The sequence below is a fragment of the Stenella coeruleoalba genome (assembly GCF_951394435.1).
Source record: "Stenella coeruleoalba genome assembly, chromosome: 4".
Taxonomy (NCBI): domain Eukaryota; kingdom Metazoa; phylum Chordata; class Mammalia; order Artiodactyla; family Delphinidae; genus Stenella; species Stenella coeruleoalba.
Window position 1 is genome coordinate 112,157,771 of NC_137149.1, and position 21,023 is coordinate 112,178,793.

Consider the following 21,023-nt stretch of genomic DNA (forward strand, 5'->3'; position numbering starts at 1 on the left):
TTCCTCATAAAACTGAAATTTGAAAGTCCATAGCTATAGAAATTGATTGTTTAATTTTAAAGTTAAGTTGATTATTTAATATTTTCATTAGCAATATTCTTCTCGTATGTTTATAGATTTTGCTCTGCTTAATTGCTAAATGGGCAAATTTGGTTGGTATTTATTGTGTCTGTTAATTAATCTTTTAGTACGTGCTGTGTTCTGGGCTAGGCTGCAATGTAATCCAAAGGATTATTGCATTGGTTCATTATGAGTCATAAGCTGTAGAAATAGTTGCCACTTAATCATACGGACTTTTTTTTTTTTTAAGGTTCCTTGTTCCAATATCAAGTGTTATTTGCAATGACATAACTGCTTACCTTTTTGGATTTTTTTTTGGAAGAACTCCATTAATTAAGGTAATGGAAAAATACCACAAGCAAACCCTGACCATAACTTAAAAGATTAGCCACTGGAGAAATTCCCAGCCATTTGGTGCTGTTGCACATTTTTGATTTGTGAGGTGCTTTGATTTTCCTTAGTTGCCCTCAGCAGCCACAGTGCAGAGGCAGTGATCTGTATTTCCCAATGATTCCGTCTGGTTCTTCATCAGATACTCTCTTGGCTCCTTGGTCATTTCCCCTCTCTCGTGAAGGCTCATGTCATCTTTTTGCTGGTTTCTTTCCCTTGGCTGTTGTGCGGTTCTTTATTCTGCTTCCCAACAACCCTCTAAACAGGCCTGTCCTTGACTCTGCTTTCCTCTCAAGCCATCTCATTTGTCTCCTCCTTCACCAGATTGTTTGAAAGTGTATATTATACCATTGTCACATACTCATGTCCATTTGAAAGACTTTTATACCCAAATTTGTTTTAAGAAAAAATTTGAGGTCCTACAATAAAACACTGATGAATGATGCAAGTGATAAGGAAAAGTGAAGATAAGGGACAGGAAAGTACACATGAGGAGACCATGTAGTTTTGCCTTAGATTTGGTTCTGTTTATAGTCAGTGGAGGCAAAGAAGAAAATGAAGTAATTTATACAGTTCCCATCTTGGGAAAGAAAGAAAGAAACCAACTCCTCATGGAAAAACAGACCTTTTTCTAGAACTGATTTCTTTTAAAAATAAAAATAAAAAAGCTTTTCACGTTGGGGCTACATAGAGGATTCACTCAGTTCAGATATTGGGCAAAGTCTTTTATAACATTCTGACAAATGCATTAATTGGCTATTTTGATGTAATCACATGAAGGCATTTATGGAGGGACTGAGACAATTGTTGAGATAGAAAACCTGTTTTGTTCAGAGTGATGTAAGGATAGTTTATCATTCCTAGAGGAGTGCGTGGACGGCCTGTCCTTCAAAAACACCTTCCTTAAATTCTTCCCCACATAGGAGTCCAGCACACAGCATTAAGCTGAGCTGTGGGGATACTGGCCAGTAAGCTATATACATTTTTAAAGTCTCTAAAGCTTATTTCAGCACAAGAGCAAGTGGTGAAGTAGTCAAGGATTTTATACCAGCTGAGAAGTTGTTGGCTTAGGAGCCCTCAGAGGCTGTAGAAGAATCTCACTGTCTGATTTTGAACATCAATTTCTAGTGAATTACCAGGCTGGATTAGTTGTATAATATACGCAGATGTAATTAAGCAAGTTAACCCCTAAATCAGTATGATATGGGGGGCTTCCCTGGTGGCGCAGTGGTTGAGAGTCCGCCTGCCGATGCAGGGGACACGGGTTCGTGCCCTGGTCTGGGAAGATCCCACATGCCGCGGAGTGGCTAGGCCCATGAGCCATGGCCGCTGAGCCTGTGCATCCAGAGCCTGTGCTCCGCAACGGGAGAGGCCACAACAGTGAGAGGCCCACGTACCACAAAAAGAAAAAAATTAAAATAAAAAAATATATATATATATGATATGGGTCAATTTAATTCGATGAGCTATCTTTAAAATAATCAGCAGGCACTTCTGAATTTGAGTCAACTCCTACTTCATGACAATAATATTGAATTATCCTAGGAGACATTGTATATCAGTCACTTCTCTATGGCGGAATTGTTGTCAGATTGGTCAAGAAAGCCTTGGTACTTTATAAACTTCAGGACAAGCGCTCATGTAGTTTAGCATATCACCCATTTCTATCTCAGAAACTTCCCTCCGATATTTATTTGGCTTCTGTTCCCATTGATCCACTGAAAGGAACATCACAGAGGCCGTCACTGATCTCCTGACGATCATAGCCCTGTACTGAGTCCTTATCTTACAGAGCACCTCAGCCAGTTAGCACTGTCTACTCCTAAATCTTTTTCTCCTGCCCCTGCTTCACCAAGTTCTAGACTTTCCTCCAGATTTCTCTCCCTGAATGCTCCATGGACTAATAAACAATAGCCGGAATTTGAAACAAACAGTATTCTCAGAAGCCCAATATGTTTCTTCATGGAGAAAGACATATATAGTGACTAAAGGAGGGAGGATATGTGCATACTTGTGAGGCAAATACTGTACCTAGGGCTGTGGAGCTTTTTGCCATTTCAGAAAGAGGACTGTTGTAAGCTTGGCATTTGGGAATATATGAAAATCTGGGGTGCTGCAGAATCCATGTTTTGTTATACTCATTCTATTTTTGATCAGTAGTAGGTCAACACAGACCATGTATACTTAGAATGAATGAATATGTCTCATCCTTATTACATTATTCTGGGGGTTTATATAAGCATGAACATTATGGGACAATTATTTCAGCATAGAGTTTATAGTCCTTTGAGTGAAAAAAGCAAATTGAGGCTATTTACAGAAACAAACATATTCACAGTATGTAGGATGTCTGAAGGCCTAATATGTGTTCGACTCTACTAGAGAGATTTGCACAAATAAATCACCATCATGGACTGAAGGAAAAAGGGTTGCAAAGCCTTTCCAATATGAAAAAAAGAAGGAGAGAGGTACAAGGTATTATGGGAATTTATTGAACATATGTATCTGTGTGTTTTGTGAGTGCAGTAACTCTTTCTAATTCTATTTGGCCTTTTTCAGTTGTCTCCTAAAAAGACTTGGGAAGGATTCATTGGCGGTTTCTTTTCCACAGTCATCTTTGGATTCATTGTGAGTTTCACTAAGATTTTTATTTTATTTATATTTTGAAAAGTGGTAGCAAGTTTATTAGTCTATTCTGAACCTAAAAGAATTAAATCAGAAAATGCTAATAATGTATTAACTGAAGCCCACTAGACGGAATCCACAGGCATACCTCAGAGATATTGCAGCTTCAGTTCCAGGCCACCACAATAAAGCAAGTATTGCTATAACGCAAGTCACGTGAATGTTTTGGTTTCCCAATGCATATAAAAGTTACAGTTACATTATACTGTAGTCTATTAAGTGTGTACTAGATTAAGTCTAAAAAAAACAGTGTATATGCCTTAATTTAAAATATTTTATGGCTAAAAAGTGCTAAGCATCATCTGTGCCTTCGTTGAGTCATAATCTTTTTGCTGGCGGGGGGTCTTGCCCGGATGTTGATGCTGCTGACTGATCAGGGTGGTGGTTGCTGAAGGTGGGTGGCTGAGGCAGTCTCTTGAATAAGACAGCAAGGAGGTCTGCCACATCGATCGTCTCTTCTTTCATGAAGGATTTCTCTGTAGCATGCAAGGCTGTTTGATAGCACTTTACCCTGCTCAGTAGAACTTCTTTCAGAATTGGAGTCAACCTTCTCAAACGCTGCAACTGCTTTACCAACTACGTTTATGTAATATTCTAAATCCTTTGTTGTCATTTCAACAGTCTTCACAGCATCTTCACCAGGAATAGAGTTCATCTCAAGAAACCACTTTGTTTACTCATTCATAAGTAATTCCTCATCCGTGAACGTTTTATAATGAGATTGCAGCAATTCATTCCCCTCTTCAGGCTCCACTTCTAATTCTCTTGCTATTTTACCACATCTGTAGTTACTTCCTCCACTGAAGTCTTGCAGTTGGAAGAATGGTGCCATTAGACTTGTTTGAGGCAGGGTTGCCATAGACCTTCAATTTGTGAAAAACACAGTACCTGTGAAGCACAATAAAGTGAGTGCAATAAAATGAGGTATGCCTGCATTCTATAGCCCAGTAACTCTCATCGTGGCCTCATAACAGAACCACCTGGGGAGCTTACACAACACCTATGTCCCAGCCCTCTTCCAGGTCAATTAACTCCCTCAGCTGATTCTCATATAAAGCTAGGCTTGAGACCTGCCGTTGTGTTTTGGTAGTTTCTAACAGCTGTTCTGCCTTGTGGGTGCACAGGTGCTGGGACGGGTGGTGGCTTTGAATAAAAGCAGAGAATGCAAATGATATTGAAGAGTTCTGTCTCTTTAACACGTACCAGCTGCTTGGCCTAGTGGGTGCTTACTGCTGTGAGTCCAGTTTACAGAAAAAGCTTGTTAAAAATAATTGATGTTTACTTTTAGCTATGAATAATGGATATTGTTAATGTTTTAAAAATTAGTGTACAGTTATGGAATTTATGTTTTTATTCAAAGGTGTCTTGTGAGAAATCAAAAAAGGTACAGAAAAATGGCTGGATATAAGATAAATATACCAAAAAAAATTACTGTCAGGAAGTTTAATTTTTTAAGAGTCTTGTCCCTAACAGTTCTAGAATATATTCTATAGCCAAATATAGAGTGACTAATAACAACATGGAGCTTTGAGAGGGAGCAAATATACGAATAAATGGAAATGGGCCAGGCTGGAGGGGAAAACCACCATAATTCCTGTGTATCAGTGTAGTTCATTCTCAATGAAAATTGCGATAGAATTAAAAAAATTATTCCAGTGTTTATTTGTTAGAATATCAATGAGGTAATAACTGATGAACAGAATAATGAAAAGGGATCTGGTCCTGTCCAATGATTATACATTACGAAGAAGGGATTATTAAGTTAAATACTACTACAAGAATCTAGTATCATTAAAGACAATTTAGAAATACTACAAGAACAGCCATATCATTGGAAGAAAATAAAGAGCTATCCTATAAGAATGTAATGCATGATGAAATAAGCAGGAGGGAGCTTATATATTTTTTAATAAGTAATTTTGAGGAAACTGGTTGTTTGGAAGCAAAATCAACTTATATCCATTTCTAGTGTCATATTTGCACTTCTATCAACCATTTTTGAGCAGTATAATGGTGTGAATGTCTGTAAAAGAAAGAAAATGAACTATTATATAGCAATTTAAATTTGTAATAAGATATTTTGTTTTTATGTATCTTCTTCCATGGCTGAGGACAGCTAGTTTTAAAAATTGCAGTGATGTGTCCAGGGAAAGAATAATTTAGTCAACATTGTCTGGGTTGGTTAAGAACAATGGTGTTTTTCACCTGTGCTGTTTTCTTAGTAATTTTGAATCACTGTTTATTTTTTTAATTGATGAAATTAATATAACCTTTATGCAAGAAACTTTAGTCCTGTACTCTCCCATACCTTTATAATTGTTAGCTTCTGCTGACATTAAATGTGTTCTTAAAAAAAGTAAAACCTTGCTATAATTCTTGTCTAAATGTTCAAATCGGCTTCTTTTTCTAACTTTCCCCTTCCCTCTTTTCCTATACTGAGATTATAATTATACGGATTTCCAAAAAGTTTTGTTTTCTAATGGCTTTTTAAAGTTTTTTATTCCATCAGTTATGGTCAGTTAACTTTGAAAATACATGGCAGGATGTGAATGCGAGGAAAATTTGGCATTCTGTTTCTGGCCTTTCTGACACATAACATATATACGTTTAAAAAATTTTATATATATACACACACGCGCACACACACACACACACACACATACACATACATATATTTTCATGCAATGTTTTACAAACGCTTGCTTTGTTATTTAGGCCGCTTACGTGTTATCCAAATACCAGTACTTTGTCTGCCCAGTGGAATACCGAAGTGATGTAAACTCCTTCGTTACAGAATGTGAACCCTCAGAACTTTTCCAGCTTCAGAGTTATTCACTTCCTCCCTTTTTGAAGGCATTGTTGAGACGGGTAAGATAAACATGGTGGGGATCCTCCCTCCCAAAAATTAAGCTTCATTTATTGCAAGAGATCGATTTCTGCAGAATTTTTAACTCTGTAATACAGATCACTGTCTGCTTGACATCAATCATATATTCTATCCCCTTGTGATTTCCCTTTTTTGTATATAAAGTGAATATTACTGTCACAAACCAGTTGTCTGTTAGAAACTTACTTGCCTAATGGTTTGAATACTGGTGGTAATTTATCTTGAAAACATTTTTAAATGTCTCTTAGATTTCTACAAATCAAACGAGTTATAATGAGTTTCACGTGTAACTGGTATAAATTGACTCAATTTAAAACTTAATTAAAATTCACCAGCTCAAAAATTACTTGATTTTTAGGGGACTTTTACTAGTACAGAAAGCTGCTGTTTCTAAAAATCACTTTCCCTTCCAAAAACACTGCTGCCATTTAAAGGTAACCTTGAAGGATGTTGACATGCTGTCCAGTAGATCCCTGCTGATCTATGCTACCAGGACTAGTGGGTGGTTGGTTAAAGTGGGGAATCAAATAATTGTGTGTGTGTACACATGAATGCATCTGAAACATTTATTATTTATTTATTTATTTGGCCGTGCTACACAGCTTGCGGGATCTTAGTTCCCTGACCAGGAATTGAACCCTGGGCTCTGGCAGTGAAAGCACCAAGTCCTAATCACTGGACCTCCAGGGAATTCCCTGAAATATTTAACTTTTAACTAAAGTTACTTTTTAAGAAGAAGGTTAACCAACAAATTATTTCTCTACTTGAGGGCTCAATACATTGATTCCAAGAATTTTTTCAGTGTCCAAGCCATCTATTATCTGCTGTAAAACTCTTTGATACTGCTAATCTTTGATTGGGGCAAGGCCGTTCCTTTGCGAACAGGTCCAAAGATTGGAGTTCTTAGTGATCTTTCTTAAACCACACCCATTATGCACTCTCTACAATTTGTAGTTTCAGTCTATTTAAAGTGGAATAAGAACTAAGAATTTACAAAATAATTTGGCTGCAGAATTCTTCTCAACTTTTCATAATTGTCTTGCTGATGTTAATTTTGGTAGAAAATAAAGCATTTTATTTTCAGGTGTTTCCACAGCATTTAACTTAATTTTAAGAGAAAGACCAACTTTCCCATCATTTGTCATATAAAATTAAAGTGAAATAAAATACAAGTACAAAATACATTATATAATTACAAAAACAAAGTGCTACTGGTAAAAAACAATGTCAGAAATTAACTGATTCTTGGTAAGCCTATGACCCAAGTGATGTAGAAGTTTCTAGACAAATTAGAAAAGTAGCCTATCAGATTTTAGCACACCAGGCGCTTTCAGTACGCTTACACAGGGAATAGGGAGTGCTGGCTGAATAAGCAGAGTGGTAACGAGAGCTTACACATTTATTTTTTCCTATGATCTTGAAAGTTTGTGAAATTAACAAAAATATGGCATGTGCTTTGACTTAGTGTTTAGATATAATGGCTCTGAGTTTAGGTGGCGTGCTCGAATACATTTTTCATGCAGTTAGCCCCAACCCCTCTCCTTTTTTCTTCCCTCTTTAGGAAACAATAAGCTTGTATCCTTTCCAGATACACAGCATTGCTCTTTCCACATTTGCATCTTTGATTGGCCCATTCGGAGGATTCTTTGCCAGCGGATTCAAAAGAGCTTTCAAAATCAAGGTGTGTGTTTTAGATTCTTTGTTACAGTGTTACAGAATATAATTAGAGAATGTAATATAGTTGGAATTTGGTTCTCTTTTGGTCTCCCGCATTAAGCCCCTGGGCAAAAACTTTTCCACCCTATTTGTGTCAGCCTCACAGAGTATATATTCTTTCTTGTTAGGTTTTGGTCATGCCGTGTTAATACATTTTAAAGTGGTATATCACCCTTTTTTCTAGAAATGGCATGTGTCACTTGATGCTGGGACAGACACAGAATCTTGGTCCTTCAAGTGTTCATCCAAGAATCCAGCTATGAATTGTCTAAGTTTAGTGTCCTGTCACAGTCTCAAGTGAAGGGAAGTGCAAGAGTGCCTTTGGATATGTAACTCTCCATTCTGCTGGACCAGGGGTCAGCAAACTCTTTCTGTAAAGGGCCAAATCATACGCTAATAGCAGCAATATCGCAAACTACTCAGTTCTGAAGTCTTCCACCATAGTGTGAGAGCCCCATGGACAATACATCAATGAGTGAGTGTGGCTGGGTTCTAATAAAACTTTACTTACAAGAAACAGGCAGCAGGCTGGAATTGGTCTGTGGGACATAGTTTGCTGATCCCTGTTCCAGATACTTAAAATTAGCCCTATGTTTTGTTTACCTTAAATTCTCGTAAAGTGAGATATATTTGGCCTATTATCTCAACTCTCCTCACATGGCTTCACTAAGTTAAGACTGAATGTGTGCCATTGGGAGTTAGAGAGTGTCTACTGAAGGTGGGGTGCTCAGGGCAAGCTTCTCTGAGGAGGTGGCGTTTAAGCAGGGATACCAGGAAAGGAAGAGAATGAGTCCTGCAGAGAAATTGAAGGAAGGGAGTTCCAGCAAGTGCAAAGGAGTAGAGGAGATCAGCTGCTGGAAGGGGAAGAGGAACACTGTGGCCATGGTAGGGAGTAGGTGGTCAGACTACAGAGAGTGGTGGCCAGATCCCAGAGGCCAGGGAAATAAATACGCGAACTCAGCGAGCACTTGCAATGGGGAAGATACTACCTTAGGTGGAATGCAATATGCAAAAGTGTACAAGATGTTGTCCCTGTTCTCATGATGCTCACCACCGACTAGGGGAGATAATACACATCCACAAAGAATCGTAGCAATAGCTATGCAAGACGAGAAGCCTGTAAAGGCTGCAAACAGCCAAGTGGGATGGAGTTACCACGGCTCTATTGTGCTTGGGTTAGTAGGGAAGAGAAGGAAGGAAATGTGTTGGCAAAAATTAACCAAAGAGTTTTTCAATAGTTGTTTTAAACAGAGAAATGTTATGTTTAGAATGGTCTTTAATGGTCTCCAATCCAAGGTTTCTTGGTGAATGGTGAGGTTTCTTTTCATGTCTGAAATGAAGGTAGAATCGCTGTTGCATTTTAGAGGTTTTTAGGCTGCTTGAGTAAACGAGAAGGACAATTAGTCATTTACATTTCCTGGGCCCTGACACGTGTAGATGGATCTATACAGGGTCAATCTGCAGAGGCTTACTAACCATTCCCTTAATTTGGCCATTTAATGGACTAACATGTCCCAAATGAACTATCTATTTTGATTTCCTTTTTACCCCAACACATAAAAAAAAGAAATATTTATCACAGTAGTAAAATATTTATTTCAGAGTAAGAACCATTAGGATAAACATGAGCTAGAACCAGTTGTATATCTGTCAACAACACTAAAATAGCTCCCCAAATAGTTTCTGATTAAACAGAAGAGCCAGCTATAAGATTAGATTAGTAATAGCTGATAGCATTTTTGATTTAGAAAATGTTTTATTAACTAAAAAAAGTTAGTGCTAGATTTAATTAATATTTAATTAGTGTTATTTGAAAGCTGTGTGTCAATTCAATAGTCATTCTAACATAGGCACATATTCCAACATGCAGTTTTAATCTGTTGGACATGTTCTAATAAGTTTGTATTTAGTGGGAAAATCCAATAGTAAAGTATTTTCCTTCAAGTCCATGATGTCAAGGAGACATTTACAGGTAGGAATTTTAGAGCAGGTGATTTTTTTGAAAAGTTACTAATATGTTTGTTTTTTTCTGAAGGATTTTGCAAACACCATTCCTGGACATGGAGGGATAATGGACAGATTTGATTGTCAGTATTTGATGGCAACTTTTGTGCATGTGTACATCACAAGTTTTATAAGGTACTTCTAGATTTTTAAAAAATGTTTTATTAGATGATTTCTTGGAGTTCTCATTTCGATAGGCATTAGTTTGAATTCGTTACTTTTTTTGTCATTGGTAATCTATAATAGCGAAGGGAACGGTGGCTCCTGGAACCGTGTCACACTGTAGCCTTGGGCAGTATGATTAAATTATAATTATTTCCCTTACATTTGAACAAGTTAAAAAAATAGTATATGTCATAGTCTAATAGGGCTGAGTTAAGATTCAGTTAGAGTGGGTGAATGGTACTAGATTTGGAACAGCAGGAGATTTAATTTCTCAACTGTGGACATTGTGGTGACAGTGAACCCTAAGAGTTACTTAAAAAGGAGGAGGACATAATGATTCATCCAGTCCACCAGTTATTGCTTGAGTGCCTGTTATGTGTTGGGGCATGTTCTGGGCATGGATATAGCAGAGAACAAAACAAACCAAGTTCCTGTCCTCAGGGCTTATTTTCTTCCTGGGGAGTTGGAGGGAGAAGGGGCAGAAGTGGAGAACAAACAAATGTAGCTTGTCTGGTGGTTATAAGAGCCATGGAGAAAAACAGAGCAGTCCGCAGGATTATGGGTGTGTATGTGGTGGGGGTGGGGGGTGGAGAGGCGGGGAGGGGTAGGTGGAGGGTGTTGCTGTTTTATATGGGGTGCTTTATTCTCATTACTAAACTTTAATGTTTTGGATCTGCCCTGAAATGCCAGTTTGAGGTGTGAAAGCTAACCACATCAACCACATGTTTACTTTATATGCCATGGCCTCTACTGGTGTCTGAGCCTAGAAAACCTGTATTTCCTTTAGAGTTATGTGGATTGAAACTCATATTTATAGGTCTCTAAATATGCATTTTAAATATATACTCATAGTAGTGTGAGCATTTTTGTATTAACTTTTATTTTCCTTGAGCCGTCTTGTTAGGAGTTTATCTATTTCATTAATCTTTTCAAAGAATCAAATTCTGACTTCACCTTTCTCTGTTGTGTATTTGTTTTCTATTTCATTGATGTCTACTCTCATCTTTCATTCCTTTATCTTTTTTAAAAACTGTATTGCCGTATAGCTGATTTACAATGCTGTGCTAGTTTCAGGTGTAGAGCAAAGTGATTCAGTTTTACAAATATTCATTCTTTTTCAGACTATTTACCCATATAAGTTATTATAGAATATTGAGTAGAGTTCCCTGTGCTATACAGTAGGTCCTTGTTGGTTATCTATTTTATATATAGTAGTGTGTGTATGTTAATCACAAGCTCCTAATTTATCGGCCCCCCACACCATGTTTCGCCTTTGGTAACCATAAGTTTGTTTTCGAAATCTGTGAGTCTGTTTCTGTTTTGTAAATAAGTTCATTTGTAAAAATTAGATTCCATATATGAGTGATATCATATGGTATTTGTCCTTGTCTGACTTACTTCACTTACTTTACTTAGTATGATAATCTCTAGGTCCATCCGTGTTGCTGCAAATGGCATTATTTTGTTTTTTTATGGCTGAGTAATATTCCATTGTATATATGTACATCTTCTTTATCTACTCCTCTGTCAATGAACATGTAGGTTACTTCCATGTCTTGGCTATTGTACCATAGTGCTGCAGTGAATATTGGGGTTGCATGTATCTTTTTGAATTATGGTTTTCTCTGAATATATGCCCAGGAGTTGGATTGCTGGATCATATGGTAGTTCTATTTTTAATTTTTTAAGGAACCTCTGTAGTGTTCTCCACAGTGGGTTTACCAATTTACATTCCCACCAACAGTGTAGGAGGGTTCCCTTTTCTCCACACCCTCTTTAGCATTTATTGTTTGTGGACTTCTTGATGATGGGCATTCTGACTGGTGTGAGGTGATACTTCATTGTAGTTTTTTAATTTTTTAATTTTATTTTTTTATACAGTAGGTTCTTATTAGTTATCCATTTTATACATATTAGTGTATACATGTCAATCCCAATCTCTCCATTCATCGCACCACCACCACCACCACCCCACCAGTTTCCCCCCTTGGTGTCCATACGTTTGTTCTCTACATCTGTGTCTCTGTTTCTGCCCTGCAAACCGGTTCATCTGTACCATTTTTCTAGGTTCCACATATATGCATTAATATACGGTATTTGCTTTTCTCTTTCTGACTTACTTCACTCTGTATGACAGTCTCTAGATCCATCCACGTCTCTACAAATGACCCAGTTTTGTTCCTTTTTCTGGCTGTACCTCACTGTAGTTTTGATTTGCATTTCTCTGATAATTAATGATGTTGAGCATCTTTCCATGTGCTTCTTGGCCATCTGTATGTCTTCTTTGGAGAAATGTCTATTTAGATCTTCTGCCCATTTTTTGACTGGGTTGTGTTTTTTTGACATAGAGCTGCATGAGTTGTTTGTATATTTTGGAGATTAATCCCTTGTTAGTCTCTTCATTTGCAAATATTTTCTCCCATTCTGTGGGATGTCTTTTCGTTTTGTTTGTGGTTTCCTTTTTCTGTGGAAAAGCTTTTAAGTTTAATTAGGTCTCATTTGTTTATTTATTTTTGTTTTTATTTTCAGTACTCTAGGAGGTGGATCCCAAAAGATATTGCTGCAATTTATGTCAAAGAGTGTTCTCCCTATGTTTTCCGCTCAGAGTTTTATAGTGTTCGGCCTTATATTTAGGTCTTTGATCCATTTTGAGTTTATTTTTGTGTATGTATAGTGTTAGAGAATGTTCTAATTTCATTCTTTTACATGTAGCTGTCCAGTTTTCCCAGCACCACTTATTGAAGAGACTGTCTTTTCTCCATTGTATATTCTTGCCTCCTTTGTCACAGATTAATTGACCATAGGCGTGTGGGTTTACTTCTGGGCTTTCTATCCTGTTCCATTGATCTATATTTCTGGTTTTGCATCCTTTATCTTTCTTTAGGTTCAATTTTCTGTTCCTTCTCAAGCTTCTTGAGATAAAGCTTAGATTACTGATTTTCAGCTTTCTTGTGTAATATATTTATCTAACATTATATATTTCCTCTTAACTACTGCTTTTTGAGTGCTCTTTTTAAGTACTTTCAAGTATTCTCATCCCACATGTTATATGTGTAGTTTCATTTTTCAGATACAAATATTTTCTGATTTCCAGTTCTATATCTTCTTTGACATGGGATTATTTAGAAGTATATTAGAAGTATATTGATTTGCTTCCAAAGAAATGGAGATTTTCTCATTCTCCTTCCTTTTTTGATTTTTGCTTTAATTCCACTGTGGTCAGAAAACATACTCTTTATTACTTCAGTATTAATATTTGTCATGACTTCCTTTGTGCCCAGGCACATTGTCTACTCAGATATACATTGTATGTACACATGAATCAAATATGCATTGTGCAGTTTCAGGATTAGTGTTGTAAGTCAACTGGGTGAAGTTTAGCTAAATCTTCTGTACTGAATTTTTTGGTTTGTTTTTCCATCTGCTTGTTCTGTATCAGTTACGAAGAGAGCTTTGTCAGAATCTCCCAGTTTTTGCTTTATATACGTTGAGGTTGTATTAGGTGTCCACACATTTAGAACTCGTGTCTCACTGTTGAATCACTCTTAGTATCATTCTATAATGCCCATCTTTATATACTACTTGTTTAAAGCTTATTTTGTTGAATATAAGTATAGCTACATCAGCCTTCTTCTTAATTGTGTTTGCATAATATTTCTTTGTCTATCCTTTTATTTTTTGTGTGCCTTTTTCCTTATATTTAAAGTGTGTTTCACTCTTTTCTTCTCACAAGGATTTTCTTTTTTTTATAACCCAGCTGACAATCTTTGTCTTTTTAATTGGAGTATTTAATCCATTTGCATATGATTTATTTACTGATATATTTGAGTATTAGTAATTAGTGGCTTTAAATCCTTAGAACTCTTTATCTGCAGAAGATGGCAGCTTTTAGAGCATTAACTCATACTTTTTTTTTTTTTTTTGATCTGCTGTTCTCTCAGTAGGGAAAAGTTGTGCTGAGCCATGTTGTCCTCCATTTGAAAGTACACATTTAGACGATTAGAAATACAGTGCTAGAGCCAGAGTGCAACTAGCTGGAAGCCCCTGCTGACAATTTTGCATTTAGCTGAAGTTGCTAGAATAGCATTCCTTTTCTCTGTGGGCCCTACTCTGGGTTTATGTTAGGAAGTTGCTGAATCTTTTGAAGAAACGTAAGGCAAGTTGTGTCCTGACTTGAGTAGACTGTAGCTGCGAGAGACATATGGCTTCAGTTTCTGGCAAATGAGTTGAGCCACGTGTACAAAGGTGACCCATGGGACAGCTAATCCGTGCTATTGTGCAATAAGTCATAAATTTAATTACCCATGTAGATGTCTTTCTCAGAATTCTGTGCCATTCTCCATCTTGCTTTTTCTCATTGGATTTCCCTAATCCCTCTCCACAAAATGTAAGCCCACTCTGCTTTTCCTATTCAAGTGGATTGTAGAAATTGCAAAGAACAATACATCTACATCACAGTTTGAATTAGGTTCATTCTGAATTTAACAAAATAGCACTTTAGCAGTGTAAGTGCAGAAACACAAGTGATCTCCAGCTTATAAATGGGTTGAGTTCTAGTGTGCAAAGATAGGAAATTGCAATCCCCTTACTGTCATGGTGTCTCTGGAGGGTGGGAATCCTGGTTGGGGTCTTTTCTGACCCAGAGTGCACCATCAGAAGGTGCAGAGAGAAGGGCTGGCATGGGGATGTTGGAGGAGCTTCCCCAGAAGGAGCCACCCAGGGAGAGGCCCCTGCACAGGCTGGTATGATACCTGTTGGAGAGCAGTGTCACTGCCCAGTGGATACTTTACTTAACAATGCCTGGGCTTATTTCCTCCCCAGTGGGGATGCTGGGCAAGACGGGCAGGGCTCTCCACCTGCTAAAGGAGATCCGCTTTTATTTTGTTTCCTATATTGGGGTTTACCTAAGACCTTCTTTGAAAAAAGGCTGTTGTTCCCATTGTAGATCCCAGGTGGGGGCTTCAGGGCTGGGCTCGGGAAGTGTTCCCCGATGGTATTTCTTCAACAGGGTACCTTCCCTGTCTGACGTTTCTTTGAAGCTAAAGACTTAAATTATGTCTTCATGTTCTCTTTTAGTTTATCCTCATCAGGAATGGTCCTTTTTTTTACAGAATGGTTTCCGTGTCTTGTCCAATCTCAGGATTTGCCTTTTTGCAGATTTTTGTGGAACTTAGATCTGCACTCCCTAAATTGCCTCGTGTTCCTGTCTTCTGTGTTTGCACATTCTTCCCACATCTAGACTGTATGCCTCTCAATGCAGATAGTTCTAGGGTTTTTTTTTTTTCTCCCTTTGACACTAACGTTGGGCATTAAAGTGGGCTCTGATCAAGAGCTGTTCCGATTCTGTAAAGATTGATCCTCTGCACTTAAATGCATGGTTTATTTTAAATTACAAGTATATGCTTCCTTTAGCTCTCTTAAAATAATAGTGTGAACTTTGTCTTTTCTGCTCTGTTATCAGGGGTCCAAATCCCAGCAAAGTGCTACAGCAGTTGTTGGTGCTTCAACCAGAACAGCAGTTAAATATATACAAAACGCTGAAGACTCATCTCATTGAGAAGGGAATCCTACAGCCCACCTTGAAGGTATAACTGGATCTGGAGAGGGAAGGACTGACAGTAAAGAATTCTACAGGAAAGCACCGACAGATGACATTTTGTAATTGTACAGAAAAGTGTCGAAAATGCAATAGATTGAAGTTTTACAGACATGAATGTTTCTTCTCTGAAATTACTGTGAATATTTAACACTTACTTGATCTAAGTTATGAAATAAGTAGCAAATGCCAGGCAAAATATCCTGTACTTTTTCTAAGTGTATTTTCTGATGTTAACTTCCTTCCCATTACTTGCTAGGTTTCATCACTTAAAAGACTTGTGTTTTAAAGAGTCACAACACTATGAGTAAATTGAGGATGTCTTGAGATTGCACCTGGCAAAGTGCCCTTTGCACAAATATTTACTTTTGTAGTCGGAGTGGCTCTTCATTTCAGCAAAATGTTTTATGTAAGGCACGATAGGAAGTTAGTTCTCCTCTACTTCCTCCTCTTTCAGTCTGAAGTATTTTCTGAAGGGCTGAGTTGGATCCAAAAAAGAAAGACTGTCCACTTTTCAAAGAAGTAAGTAATCATTTGCCAGCGAAAAACATTCCACTTTTAGGTGAGTTTGAAATTCAAGAGAGAGGCTGAAATTTCTACCATTATTGGTTTGCCAGAAAGAGCAGACATCAGACTCTACTTTGATTGAATTGTCTGGAAAAACATAACCTTCTCAAAAACTTTCAAGAGAAACACAGGAGAATTCTGCTATGAAGAACATATGTTCCCATCCTCCACCCATGATCACAACAGACAGTAGCTCAGGAGGCAGCACTGGATGATGACACATGCATAGCCCACCTCTTGGTTGAGTTCTCCACTTTTGTTTCCCTGTGAACTGGTTTCCATAAGTTCTGTAGCCACGAGCATCAGTACATAGGGTAGTGAGTAGGGGTGGTGAATGAGGCAGAGAAGGGGGTGCTCAGCTGAGCCAGAGTGACCCGTCCCTGGATGCGGCTCAGCACACCTGGGTCCTAGGCACCTACCTCTTGGTTCCCGTGAAGCCCACTGGACCCTCACCTGGGAAGAAGCGAGATCTGCCTGGAAACCCATTCCCAGACTAACTCCATGGTAGCAGCTAATTTTTATCACATTCTTCTTTCACATCATGTCAGAAAATCTGAGGCCATCAGCTGATTTTTTTTTTTTTCTTTCAACAATGAAAATCAAGCAGAAGTGATTCCCACCAAGAACAAAAAGCACACGAATGCCAAACCTTTCCTTTGGGGGACTGGACACTGTAACCAGATGAGAATAAATTTCTTCTCAGTGGATGTAAATAAGCTATTGTTGCTGTGTGCTCTCTACAGCTGTATTTATTGTATTGTACAGTCAGCACTGAAACCTTCAAAAATTGCCTAGTGCTCCTTGGCTAAATGTTCAGAGGAAAAATAGATATATTTTAAAGAATGTTTTGCTAATGAAAAGAGTAAATATTTTTGTTTAAATCAGAAACAAATTTTAATTCTTTTATATTTCTGTTCTATTACTCAAAAAAAAAAAAATTGCAGATATGCCTGGGTTCCACAGATGTCATCTATAACTAGCAGCCTCATCATGTGTACTACAGGATTATGGTGGATATAGTTAAAGTCAGTCCCAAGAGTCTCATTTCTTGGCGTGGCATGCACTCAGTCAATTCATCGCCACTGGATGTGTGCAGTCAGCATTATTTCACACTATTCCATAAAAATTTAGAATTGGCATTGGAGGTATTATTACAGAAGGAAGTGATTATTTTTAAAATCAGGCTACCTTTAAGTTAATTTTCAACATTGCTCATTTTTACTTGCTGCATTAAAAGCTCCAAATGTAGATCATAAAAGAATTTACTTACCAAAATTTAAAAAATAAAATTAAAATTTTGTAATAGGAACTTATGTTGAAAACATGGTGAATTGCACCGTAAGAACTTGGAGATATGCAGTTCCCTCTGCATTTTTCTTTAAAGTGATGAGTGAGGCACTGCAAAACAGAATTATGAGCACATTACTGAATACGTATTATAAAATCAATATTATGGTAAACAAAATATGAAGCTAGAAATATTTGGGGTCACAGTAATAGCTATCCTCAAATACATTTAGAGTTGGATGATGTATATTATTCTATATGTAAAAAAGTAAATTCTTAATTTTAACAACACTCTAAAGGTTGACGTTTTTAGTGTACTTTTATAGCATGTATATTAAAATAGAATATATTTTATCAAGAATATACTTTAGGGCTTCCCTGGTGGCGCAGTGGTTGAGAGTCCGCCTGCCGATGCAGGGGACACGGGTTCGTGCCCCGGTCCGGGAAGATCCCACATGCCGCGGAGCGGCTGGGCCCGTGAGCCATGGCCGCTGAGCCTGCGCGTCTGGAGCCTGTGCTCCGCAACGGAAGAGGCCACAACAGTGAGAGGCCCGTGTACCGCAAAAAAAAAAAAGAAAAAAAGGAAATAAAAAAATATACTTTAGCTAAGATTGCCATAAAACCCTGACTTTGATCATTTTTATATTTGCACTCTGAAGAGGGTTTATATTCCAGTGTAGCAATGTGATGGCAGAAAAATGAAAGACTAGGAACTTCCTTTACAGTAATGGCTAATTGTTCCAAATTTGCTGTTTGGAGAGGTACTCTAATGGTACTAACTGCTTAGTACAAATGTTTCCTCAGTGCTTTTCCCCTTGTGGTGGTGGGTATACATTTTACTGTCTGAGAATAAAAAGACCACACCCACACACACGCACACACCACTGTTTTATTCTCTTTTATAGTATCTCTTCATTTGTAATTTGGTTTGAACAAAGATAGTACCACCTTGTTCAGGGGAAAAGAAAAAGTGGAAACAGTGTATACTGTATATGGGTGGGAGATAGCTTTTGATATGTGTCAATCAGTTCGCTGAACCTTTTACTGAAACTGAGATAGGAAAATAAAACTGAAACAAATCACATTTTGACTCTGTTGTGCCATTTTCTCTTTGGAGAGGAAACATTCATTCAACTAGTGTTTACAAAATGACAAATACAGAAATACTGTATGCTGTGTATATTTCATCACCGATACCTACAGTGACATCTTCAGGGCTGGGAATAAATAAGTTCTGGTGATCACTGAACATGTGTGTTTGTCTAGAGGTGATGTCCTCTTAATTGAAAGAGCACCGAATTTCTAGGGTACTTTTTAGTTTATAATTACGTATTTATTTTTGTGAATCTTTGATCCAGTCACCACTAGAGCTTTAAGCTACTTGGACAGTGAGAGGCGTCTGTTTTGATGGCCACTGTGTTCTGGCTCAATGCCGGCAACTCCCTAGGCCCTCAAGCTTCTGAACAAATGAAAGGTTTGGGGTCTGAAGACCCAACTGTGTACATTCCCATTTGTGTCTCTTGGACAGCCCCTCCACACTCATCCCAGTTTTCAATTTTGTGTGGTTCTAAGACAGGCTTCATTATTCTTAGTTCCTAGGGTTGTTTTAAGGGTTAAGTGAAAACTCATATGAATGTGCCTTTGTGTTCAACATAGAGGAGTTGATCCTGAGTTCCTTCCTTCTTCCTATCTGCTCCTTTCCTGTTGTCCGTCTCCACTGGGAAGAGACAGTTTGATAGGACCGAACAGAAAGGTAAGCACGTCTCTGGTCACATCTGATTTAGGTAGTGTTAATGTAAGTGTTCCTTGAATGGACACCATCATTCTGACCTCCATGGAGGAGCTGTCTGTCCTACAGAAAGTCCACAGCCAGATCTTGCCACTGGCTCCTGAAACTTAAGAGCTTACAATTCACTCCTTGGGCGGAGGGGGGCTCTATTTGGGAATCTGCGTGTAGTGGCTGCAAATAAAAGCAGATCTAGACAATTTAACCAAAATCAAAAGCCTGTCCTACCTTAATTCCATTGTCTTCCTGCACAGAAGGGGAGAAGGTTTTAGAATCATCAGATAACAAGGAGAGTCATTTAGTAAGGGCCGATAAACGGAATGTTATCTGTTGATGGCAAATTGAGTTTCCAAAATGAGCTGAGAGAATACAGTCTGGTCCTCTAATGTGTACAACGGACATGGGCGGTAAAGCAGCCTTGTTTCCCAGAGAGAGAAAATCATTGAGGGACAGCCTGCCCAAAGATGTCCTCTTGGGGAGAGAATGAAATGTCAAACTGCTCTGTCAAACTTACAGGACGACAGGTTATGGATTTGGGGTTTAAGCTCTTAGACTCTCCTTTTCCACTGTGTGTCCAGCTTGAGTTTAATGGATCCAGGTGGTTTTCAAGAAGGTTCATTGTCAAACTTTAGACAGGACTTAGAAAAGTGATAAGTTTGGAGAACATTCTTGAGTAATAAGTATATTTTTGATCAGTTTTAATAAATCTCAAAACTTTGTGAAGGAACCAGAAGCTTCAGCTAGTACAGGTAAGATAGACACATTTGAATCATTAGCAATTCTGTTTTTTTTCAATAGCTTTATTGAGATATAGTTTATGTACCATAACACTGTGCAACTATTACCACCTCTGATTTGAGAATATTTCCATCACTCCAAAAAATTCCCTGATGCCCATTTGCAGTTAATCGTCACTCCAACCCCCAGCTTTAGGCAACCACTGATTTGCTTTCTGTCTCTATAAATTTGCCTTTTCTGGACATTGCGTGTAAATAGAATCATACACTATGTAGTGTTCTGTGTCTGGCATAATATTTTTGCATGTATCAGTACTTTGTTCTGTTTTATTAATACCGTATTTTGATGACCCATTTTCCTGTTGATTATTTGGGTTATTTCCAATTTTTGGTTCTTATGAGAAATGCTGCTGTAAATACTTGTGGACATGTCGTGTGGGCATGTCTGCATTTCTGTCAGATTTCTAGGGTGGAATTCCTGGGCCGTATAGTAAGTTTATGTTTAACTTTTAAAGAAATGGCCAAACTGTCCAAAGTGGCTATACAATCTTACATTCCTACTGCAGTGTACAAGGTTCCAGTTTCCTTACATCCTCACCAAAACTCAGCTTTGTCTTTTTAAAGATAGCCTTTCTAGCTGGTGTCCAAGGTGGTTTTAGTTTGCATTTCCCCAATGGCTATTGGTATTGAGCATCTTTTCATGTGCCACTTGTATACCTTCTTTGATAAAATGTTCATATCTTTGCACATTTTTACATTTGATGTTTTTTCTTAAGTTGTAAGACATCGTTATATATCCTGGAATATAAATCCCTTATCAGATATATGACAACAAATATTTTCTCCAAGGCTGTGGCTTTTTTCTTTTTTCCTTCATTCTTAAGACAATTTAGAGCAGTTTAAGGTTCATGGGGAAACTGGGGGGAAGGTACAGAGATTGCCCATATACCCTCTGCTCTGCCCCACCCTCCAGCCCTGCCTACCACATGCAGAGCCTCTCCCACTGTCAGTATCCCCAACCAGAATGGTACGTTTCTTACAACTGATAAACCTACAGTGACACATCAAAGTCACCCAAAGTGCATAGTTCACATTATGGCTCATTCTTGGTAGTGTACATTCTTTGGATTTGGAGAAATGTAT

General features: G+C 37.9%; 1 protein-coding gene across 3 annotated transcripts in view; it reads left to right on the plus strand.

The window, feature by feature from the left end:
* Positions 1–18,411, plus strand: part of CDS1 (CDP-diacylglycerol synthase 1) — a 68,541-nt gene extending 50,130 nt beyond the window's left edge. For 2 of the 3 annotated variants that reach the window (XM_079919188.1, XM_079919190.1), the window contains 6 exons: positions 311–398; positions 3,010–3,078; positions 5,851–6,003; positions 7,584–7,703; positions 9,774–9,877; positions 15,369–18,411. In XM_079919188.1, the coding sequence (XP_079775314.1) occupies positions 311–398; positions 3,010–3,078; positions 5,851–6,003; positions 7,584–7,703; positions 9,774–9,877; positions 15,369–15,498 (664 nt within the window). In that variant the 3' untranslated portion in view covers positions 15,499–18,411. The remainder of the gene's footprint in view (positions 1–310; positions 399–3,009; positions 3,079–5,850; positions 6,004–7,583; positions 7,704–9,773; positions 9,878–15,368) is intronic. The other variant, XM_079919189.1, reaches the window with a different exon arrangement.
* Positions 18,412–21,023: the final 2,612 nt, after the last annotated feature.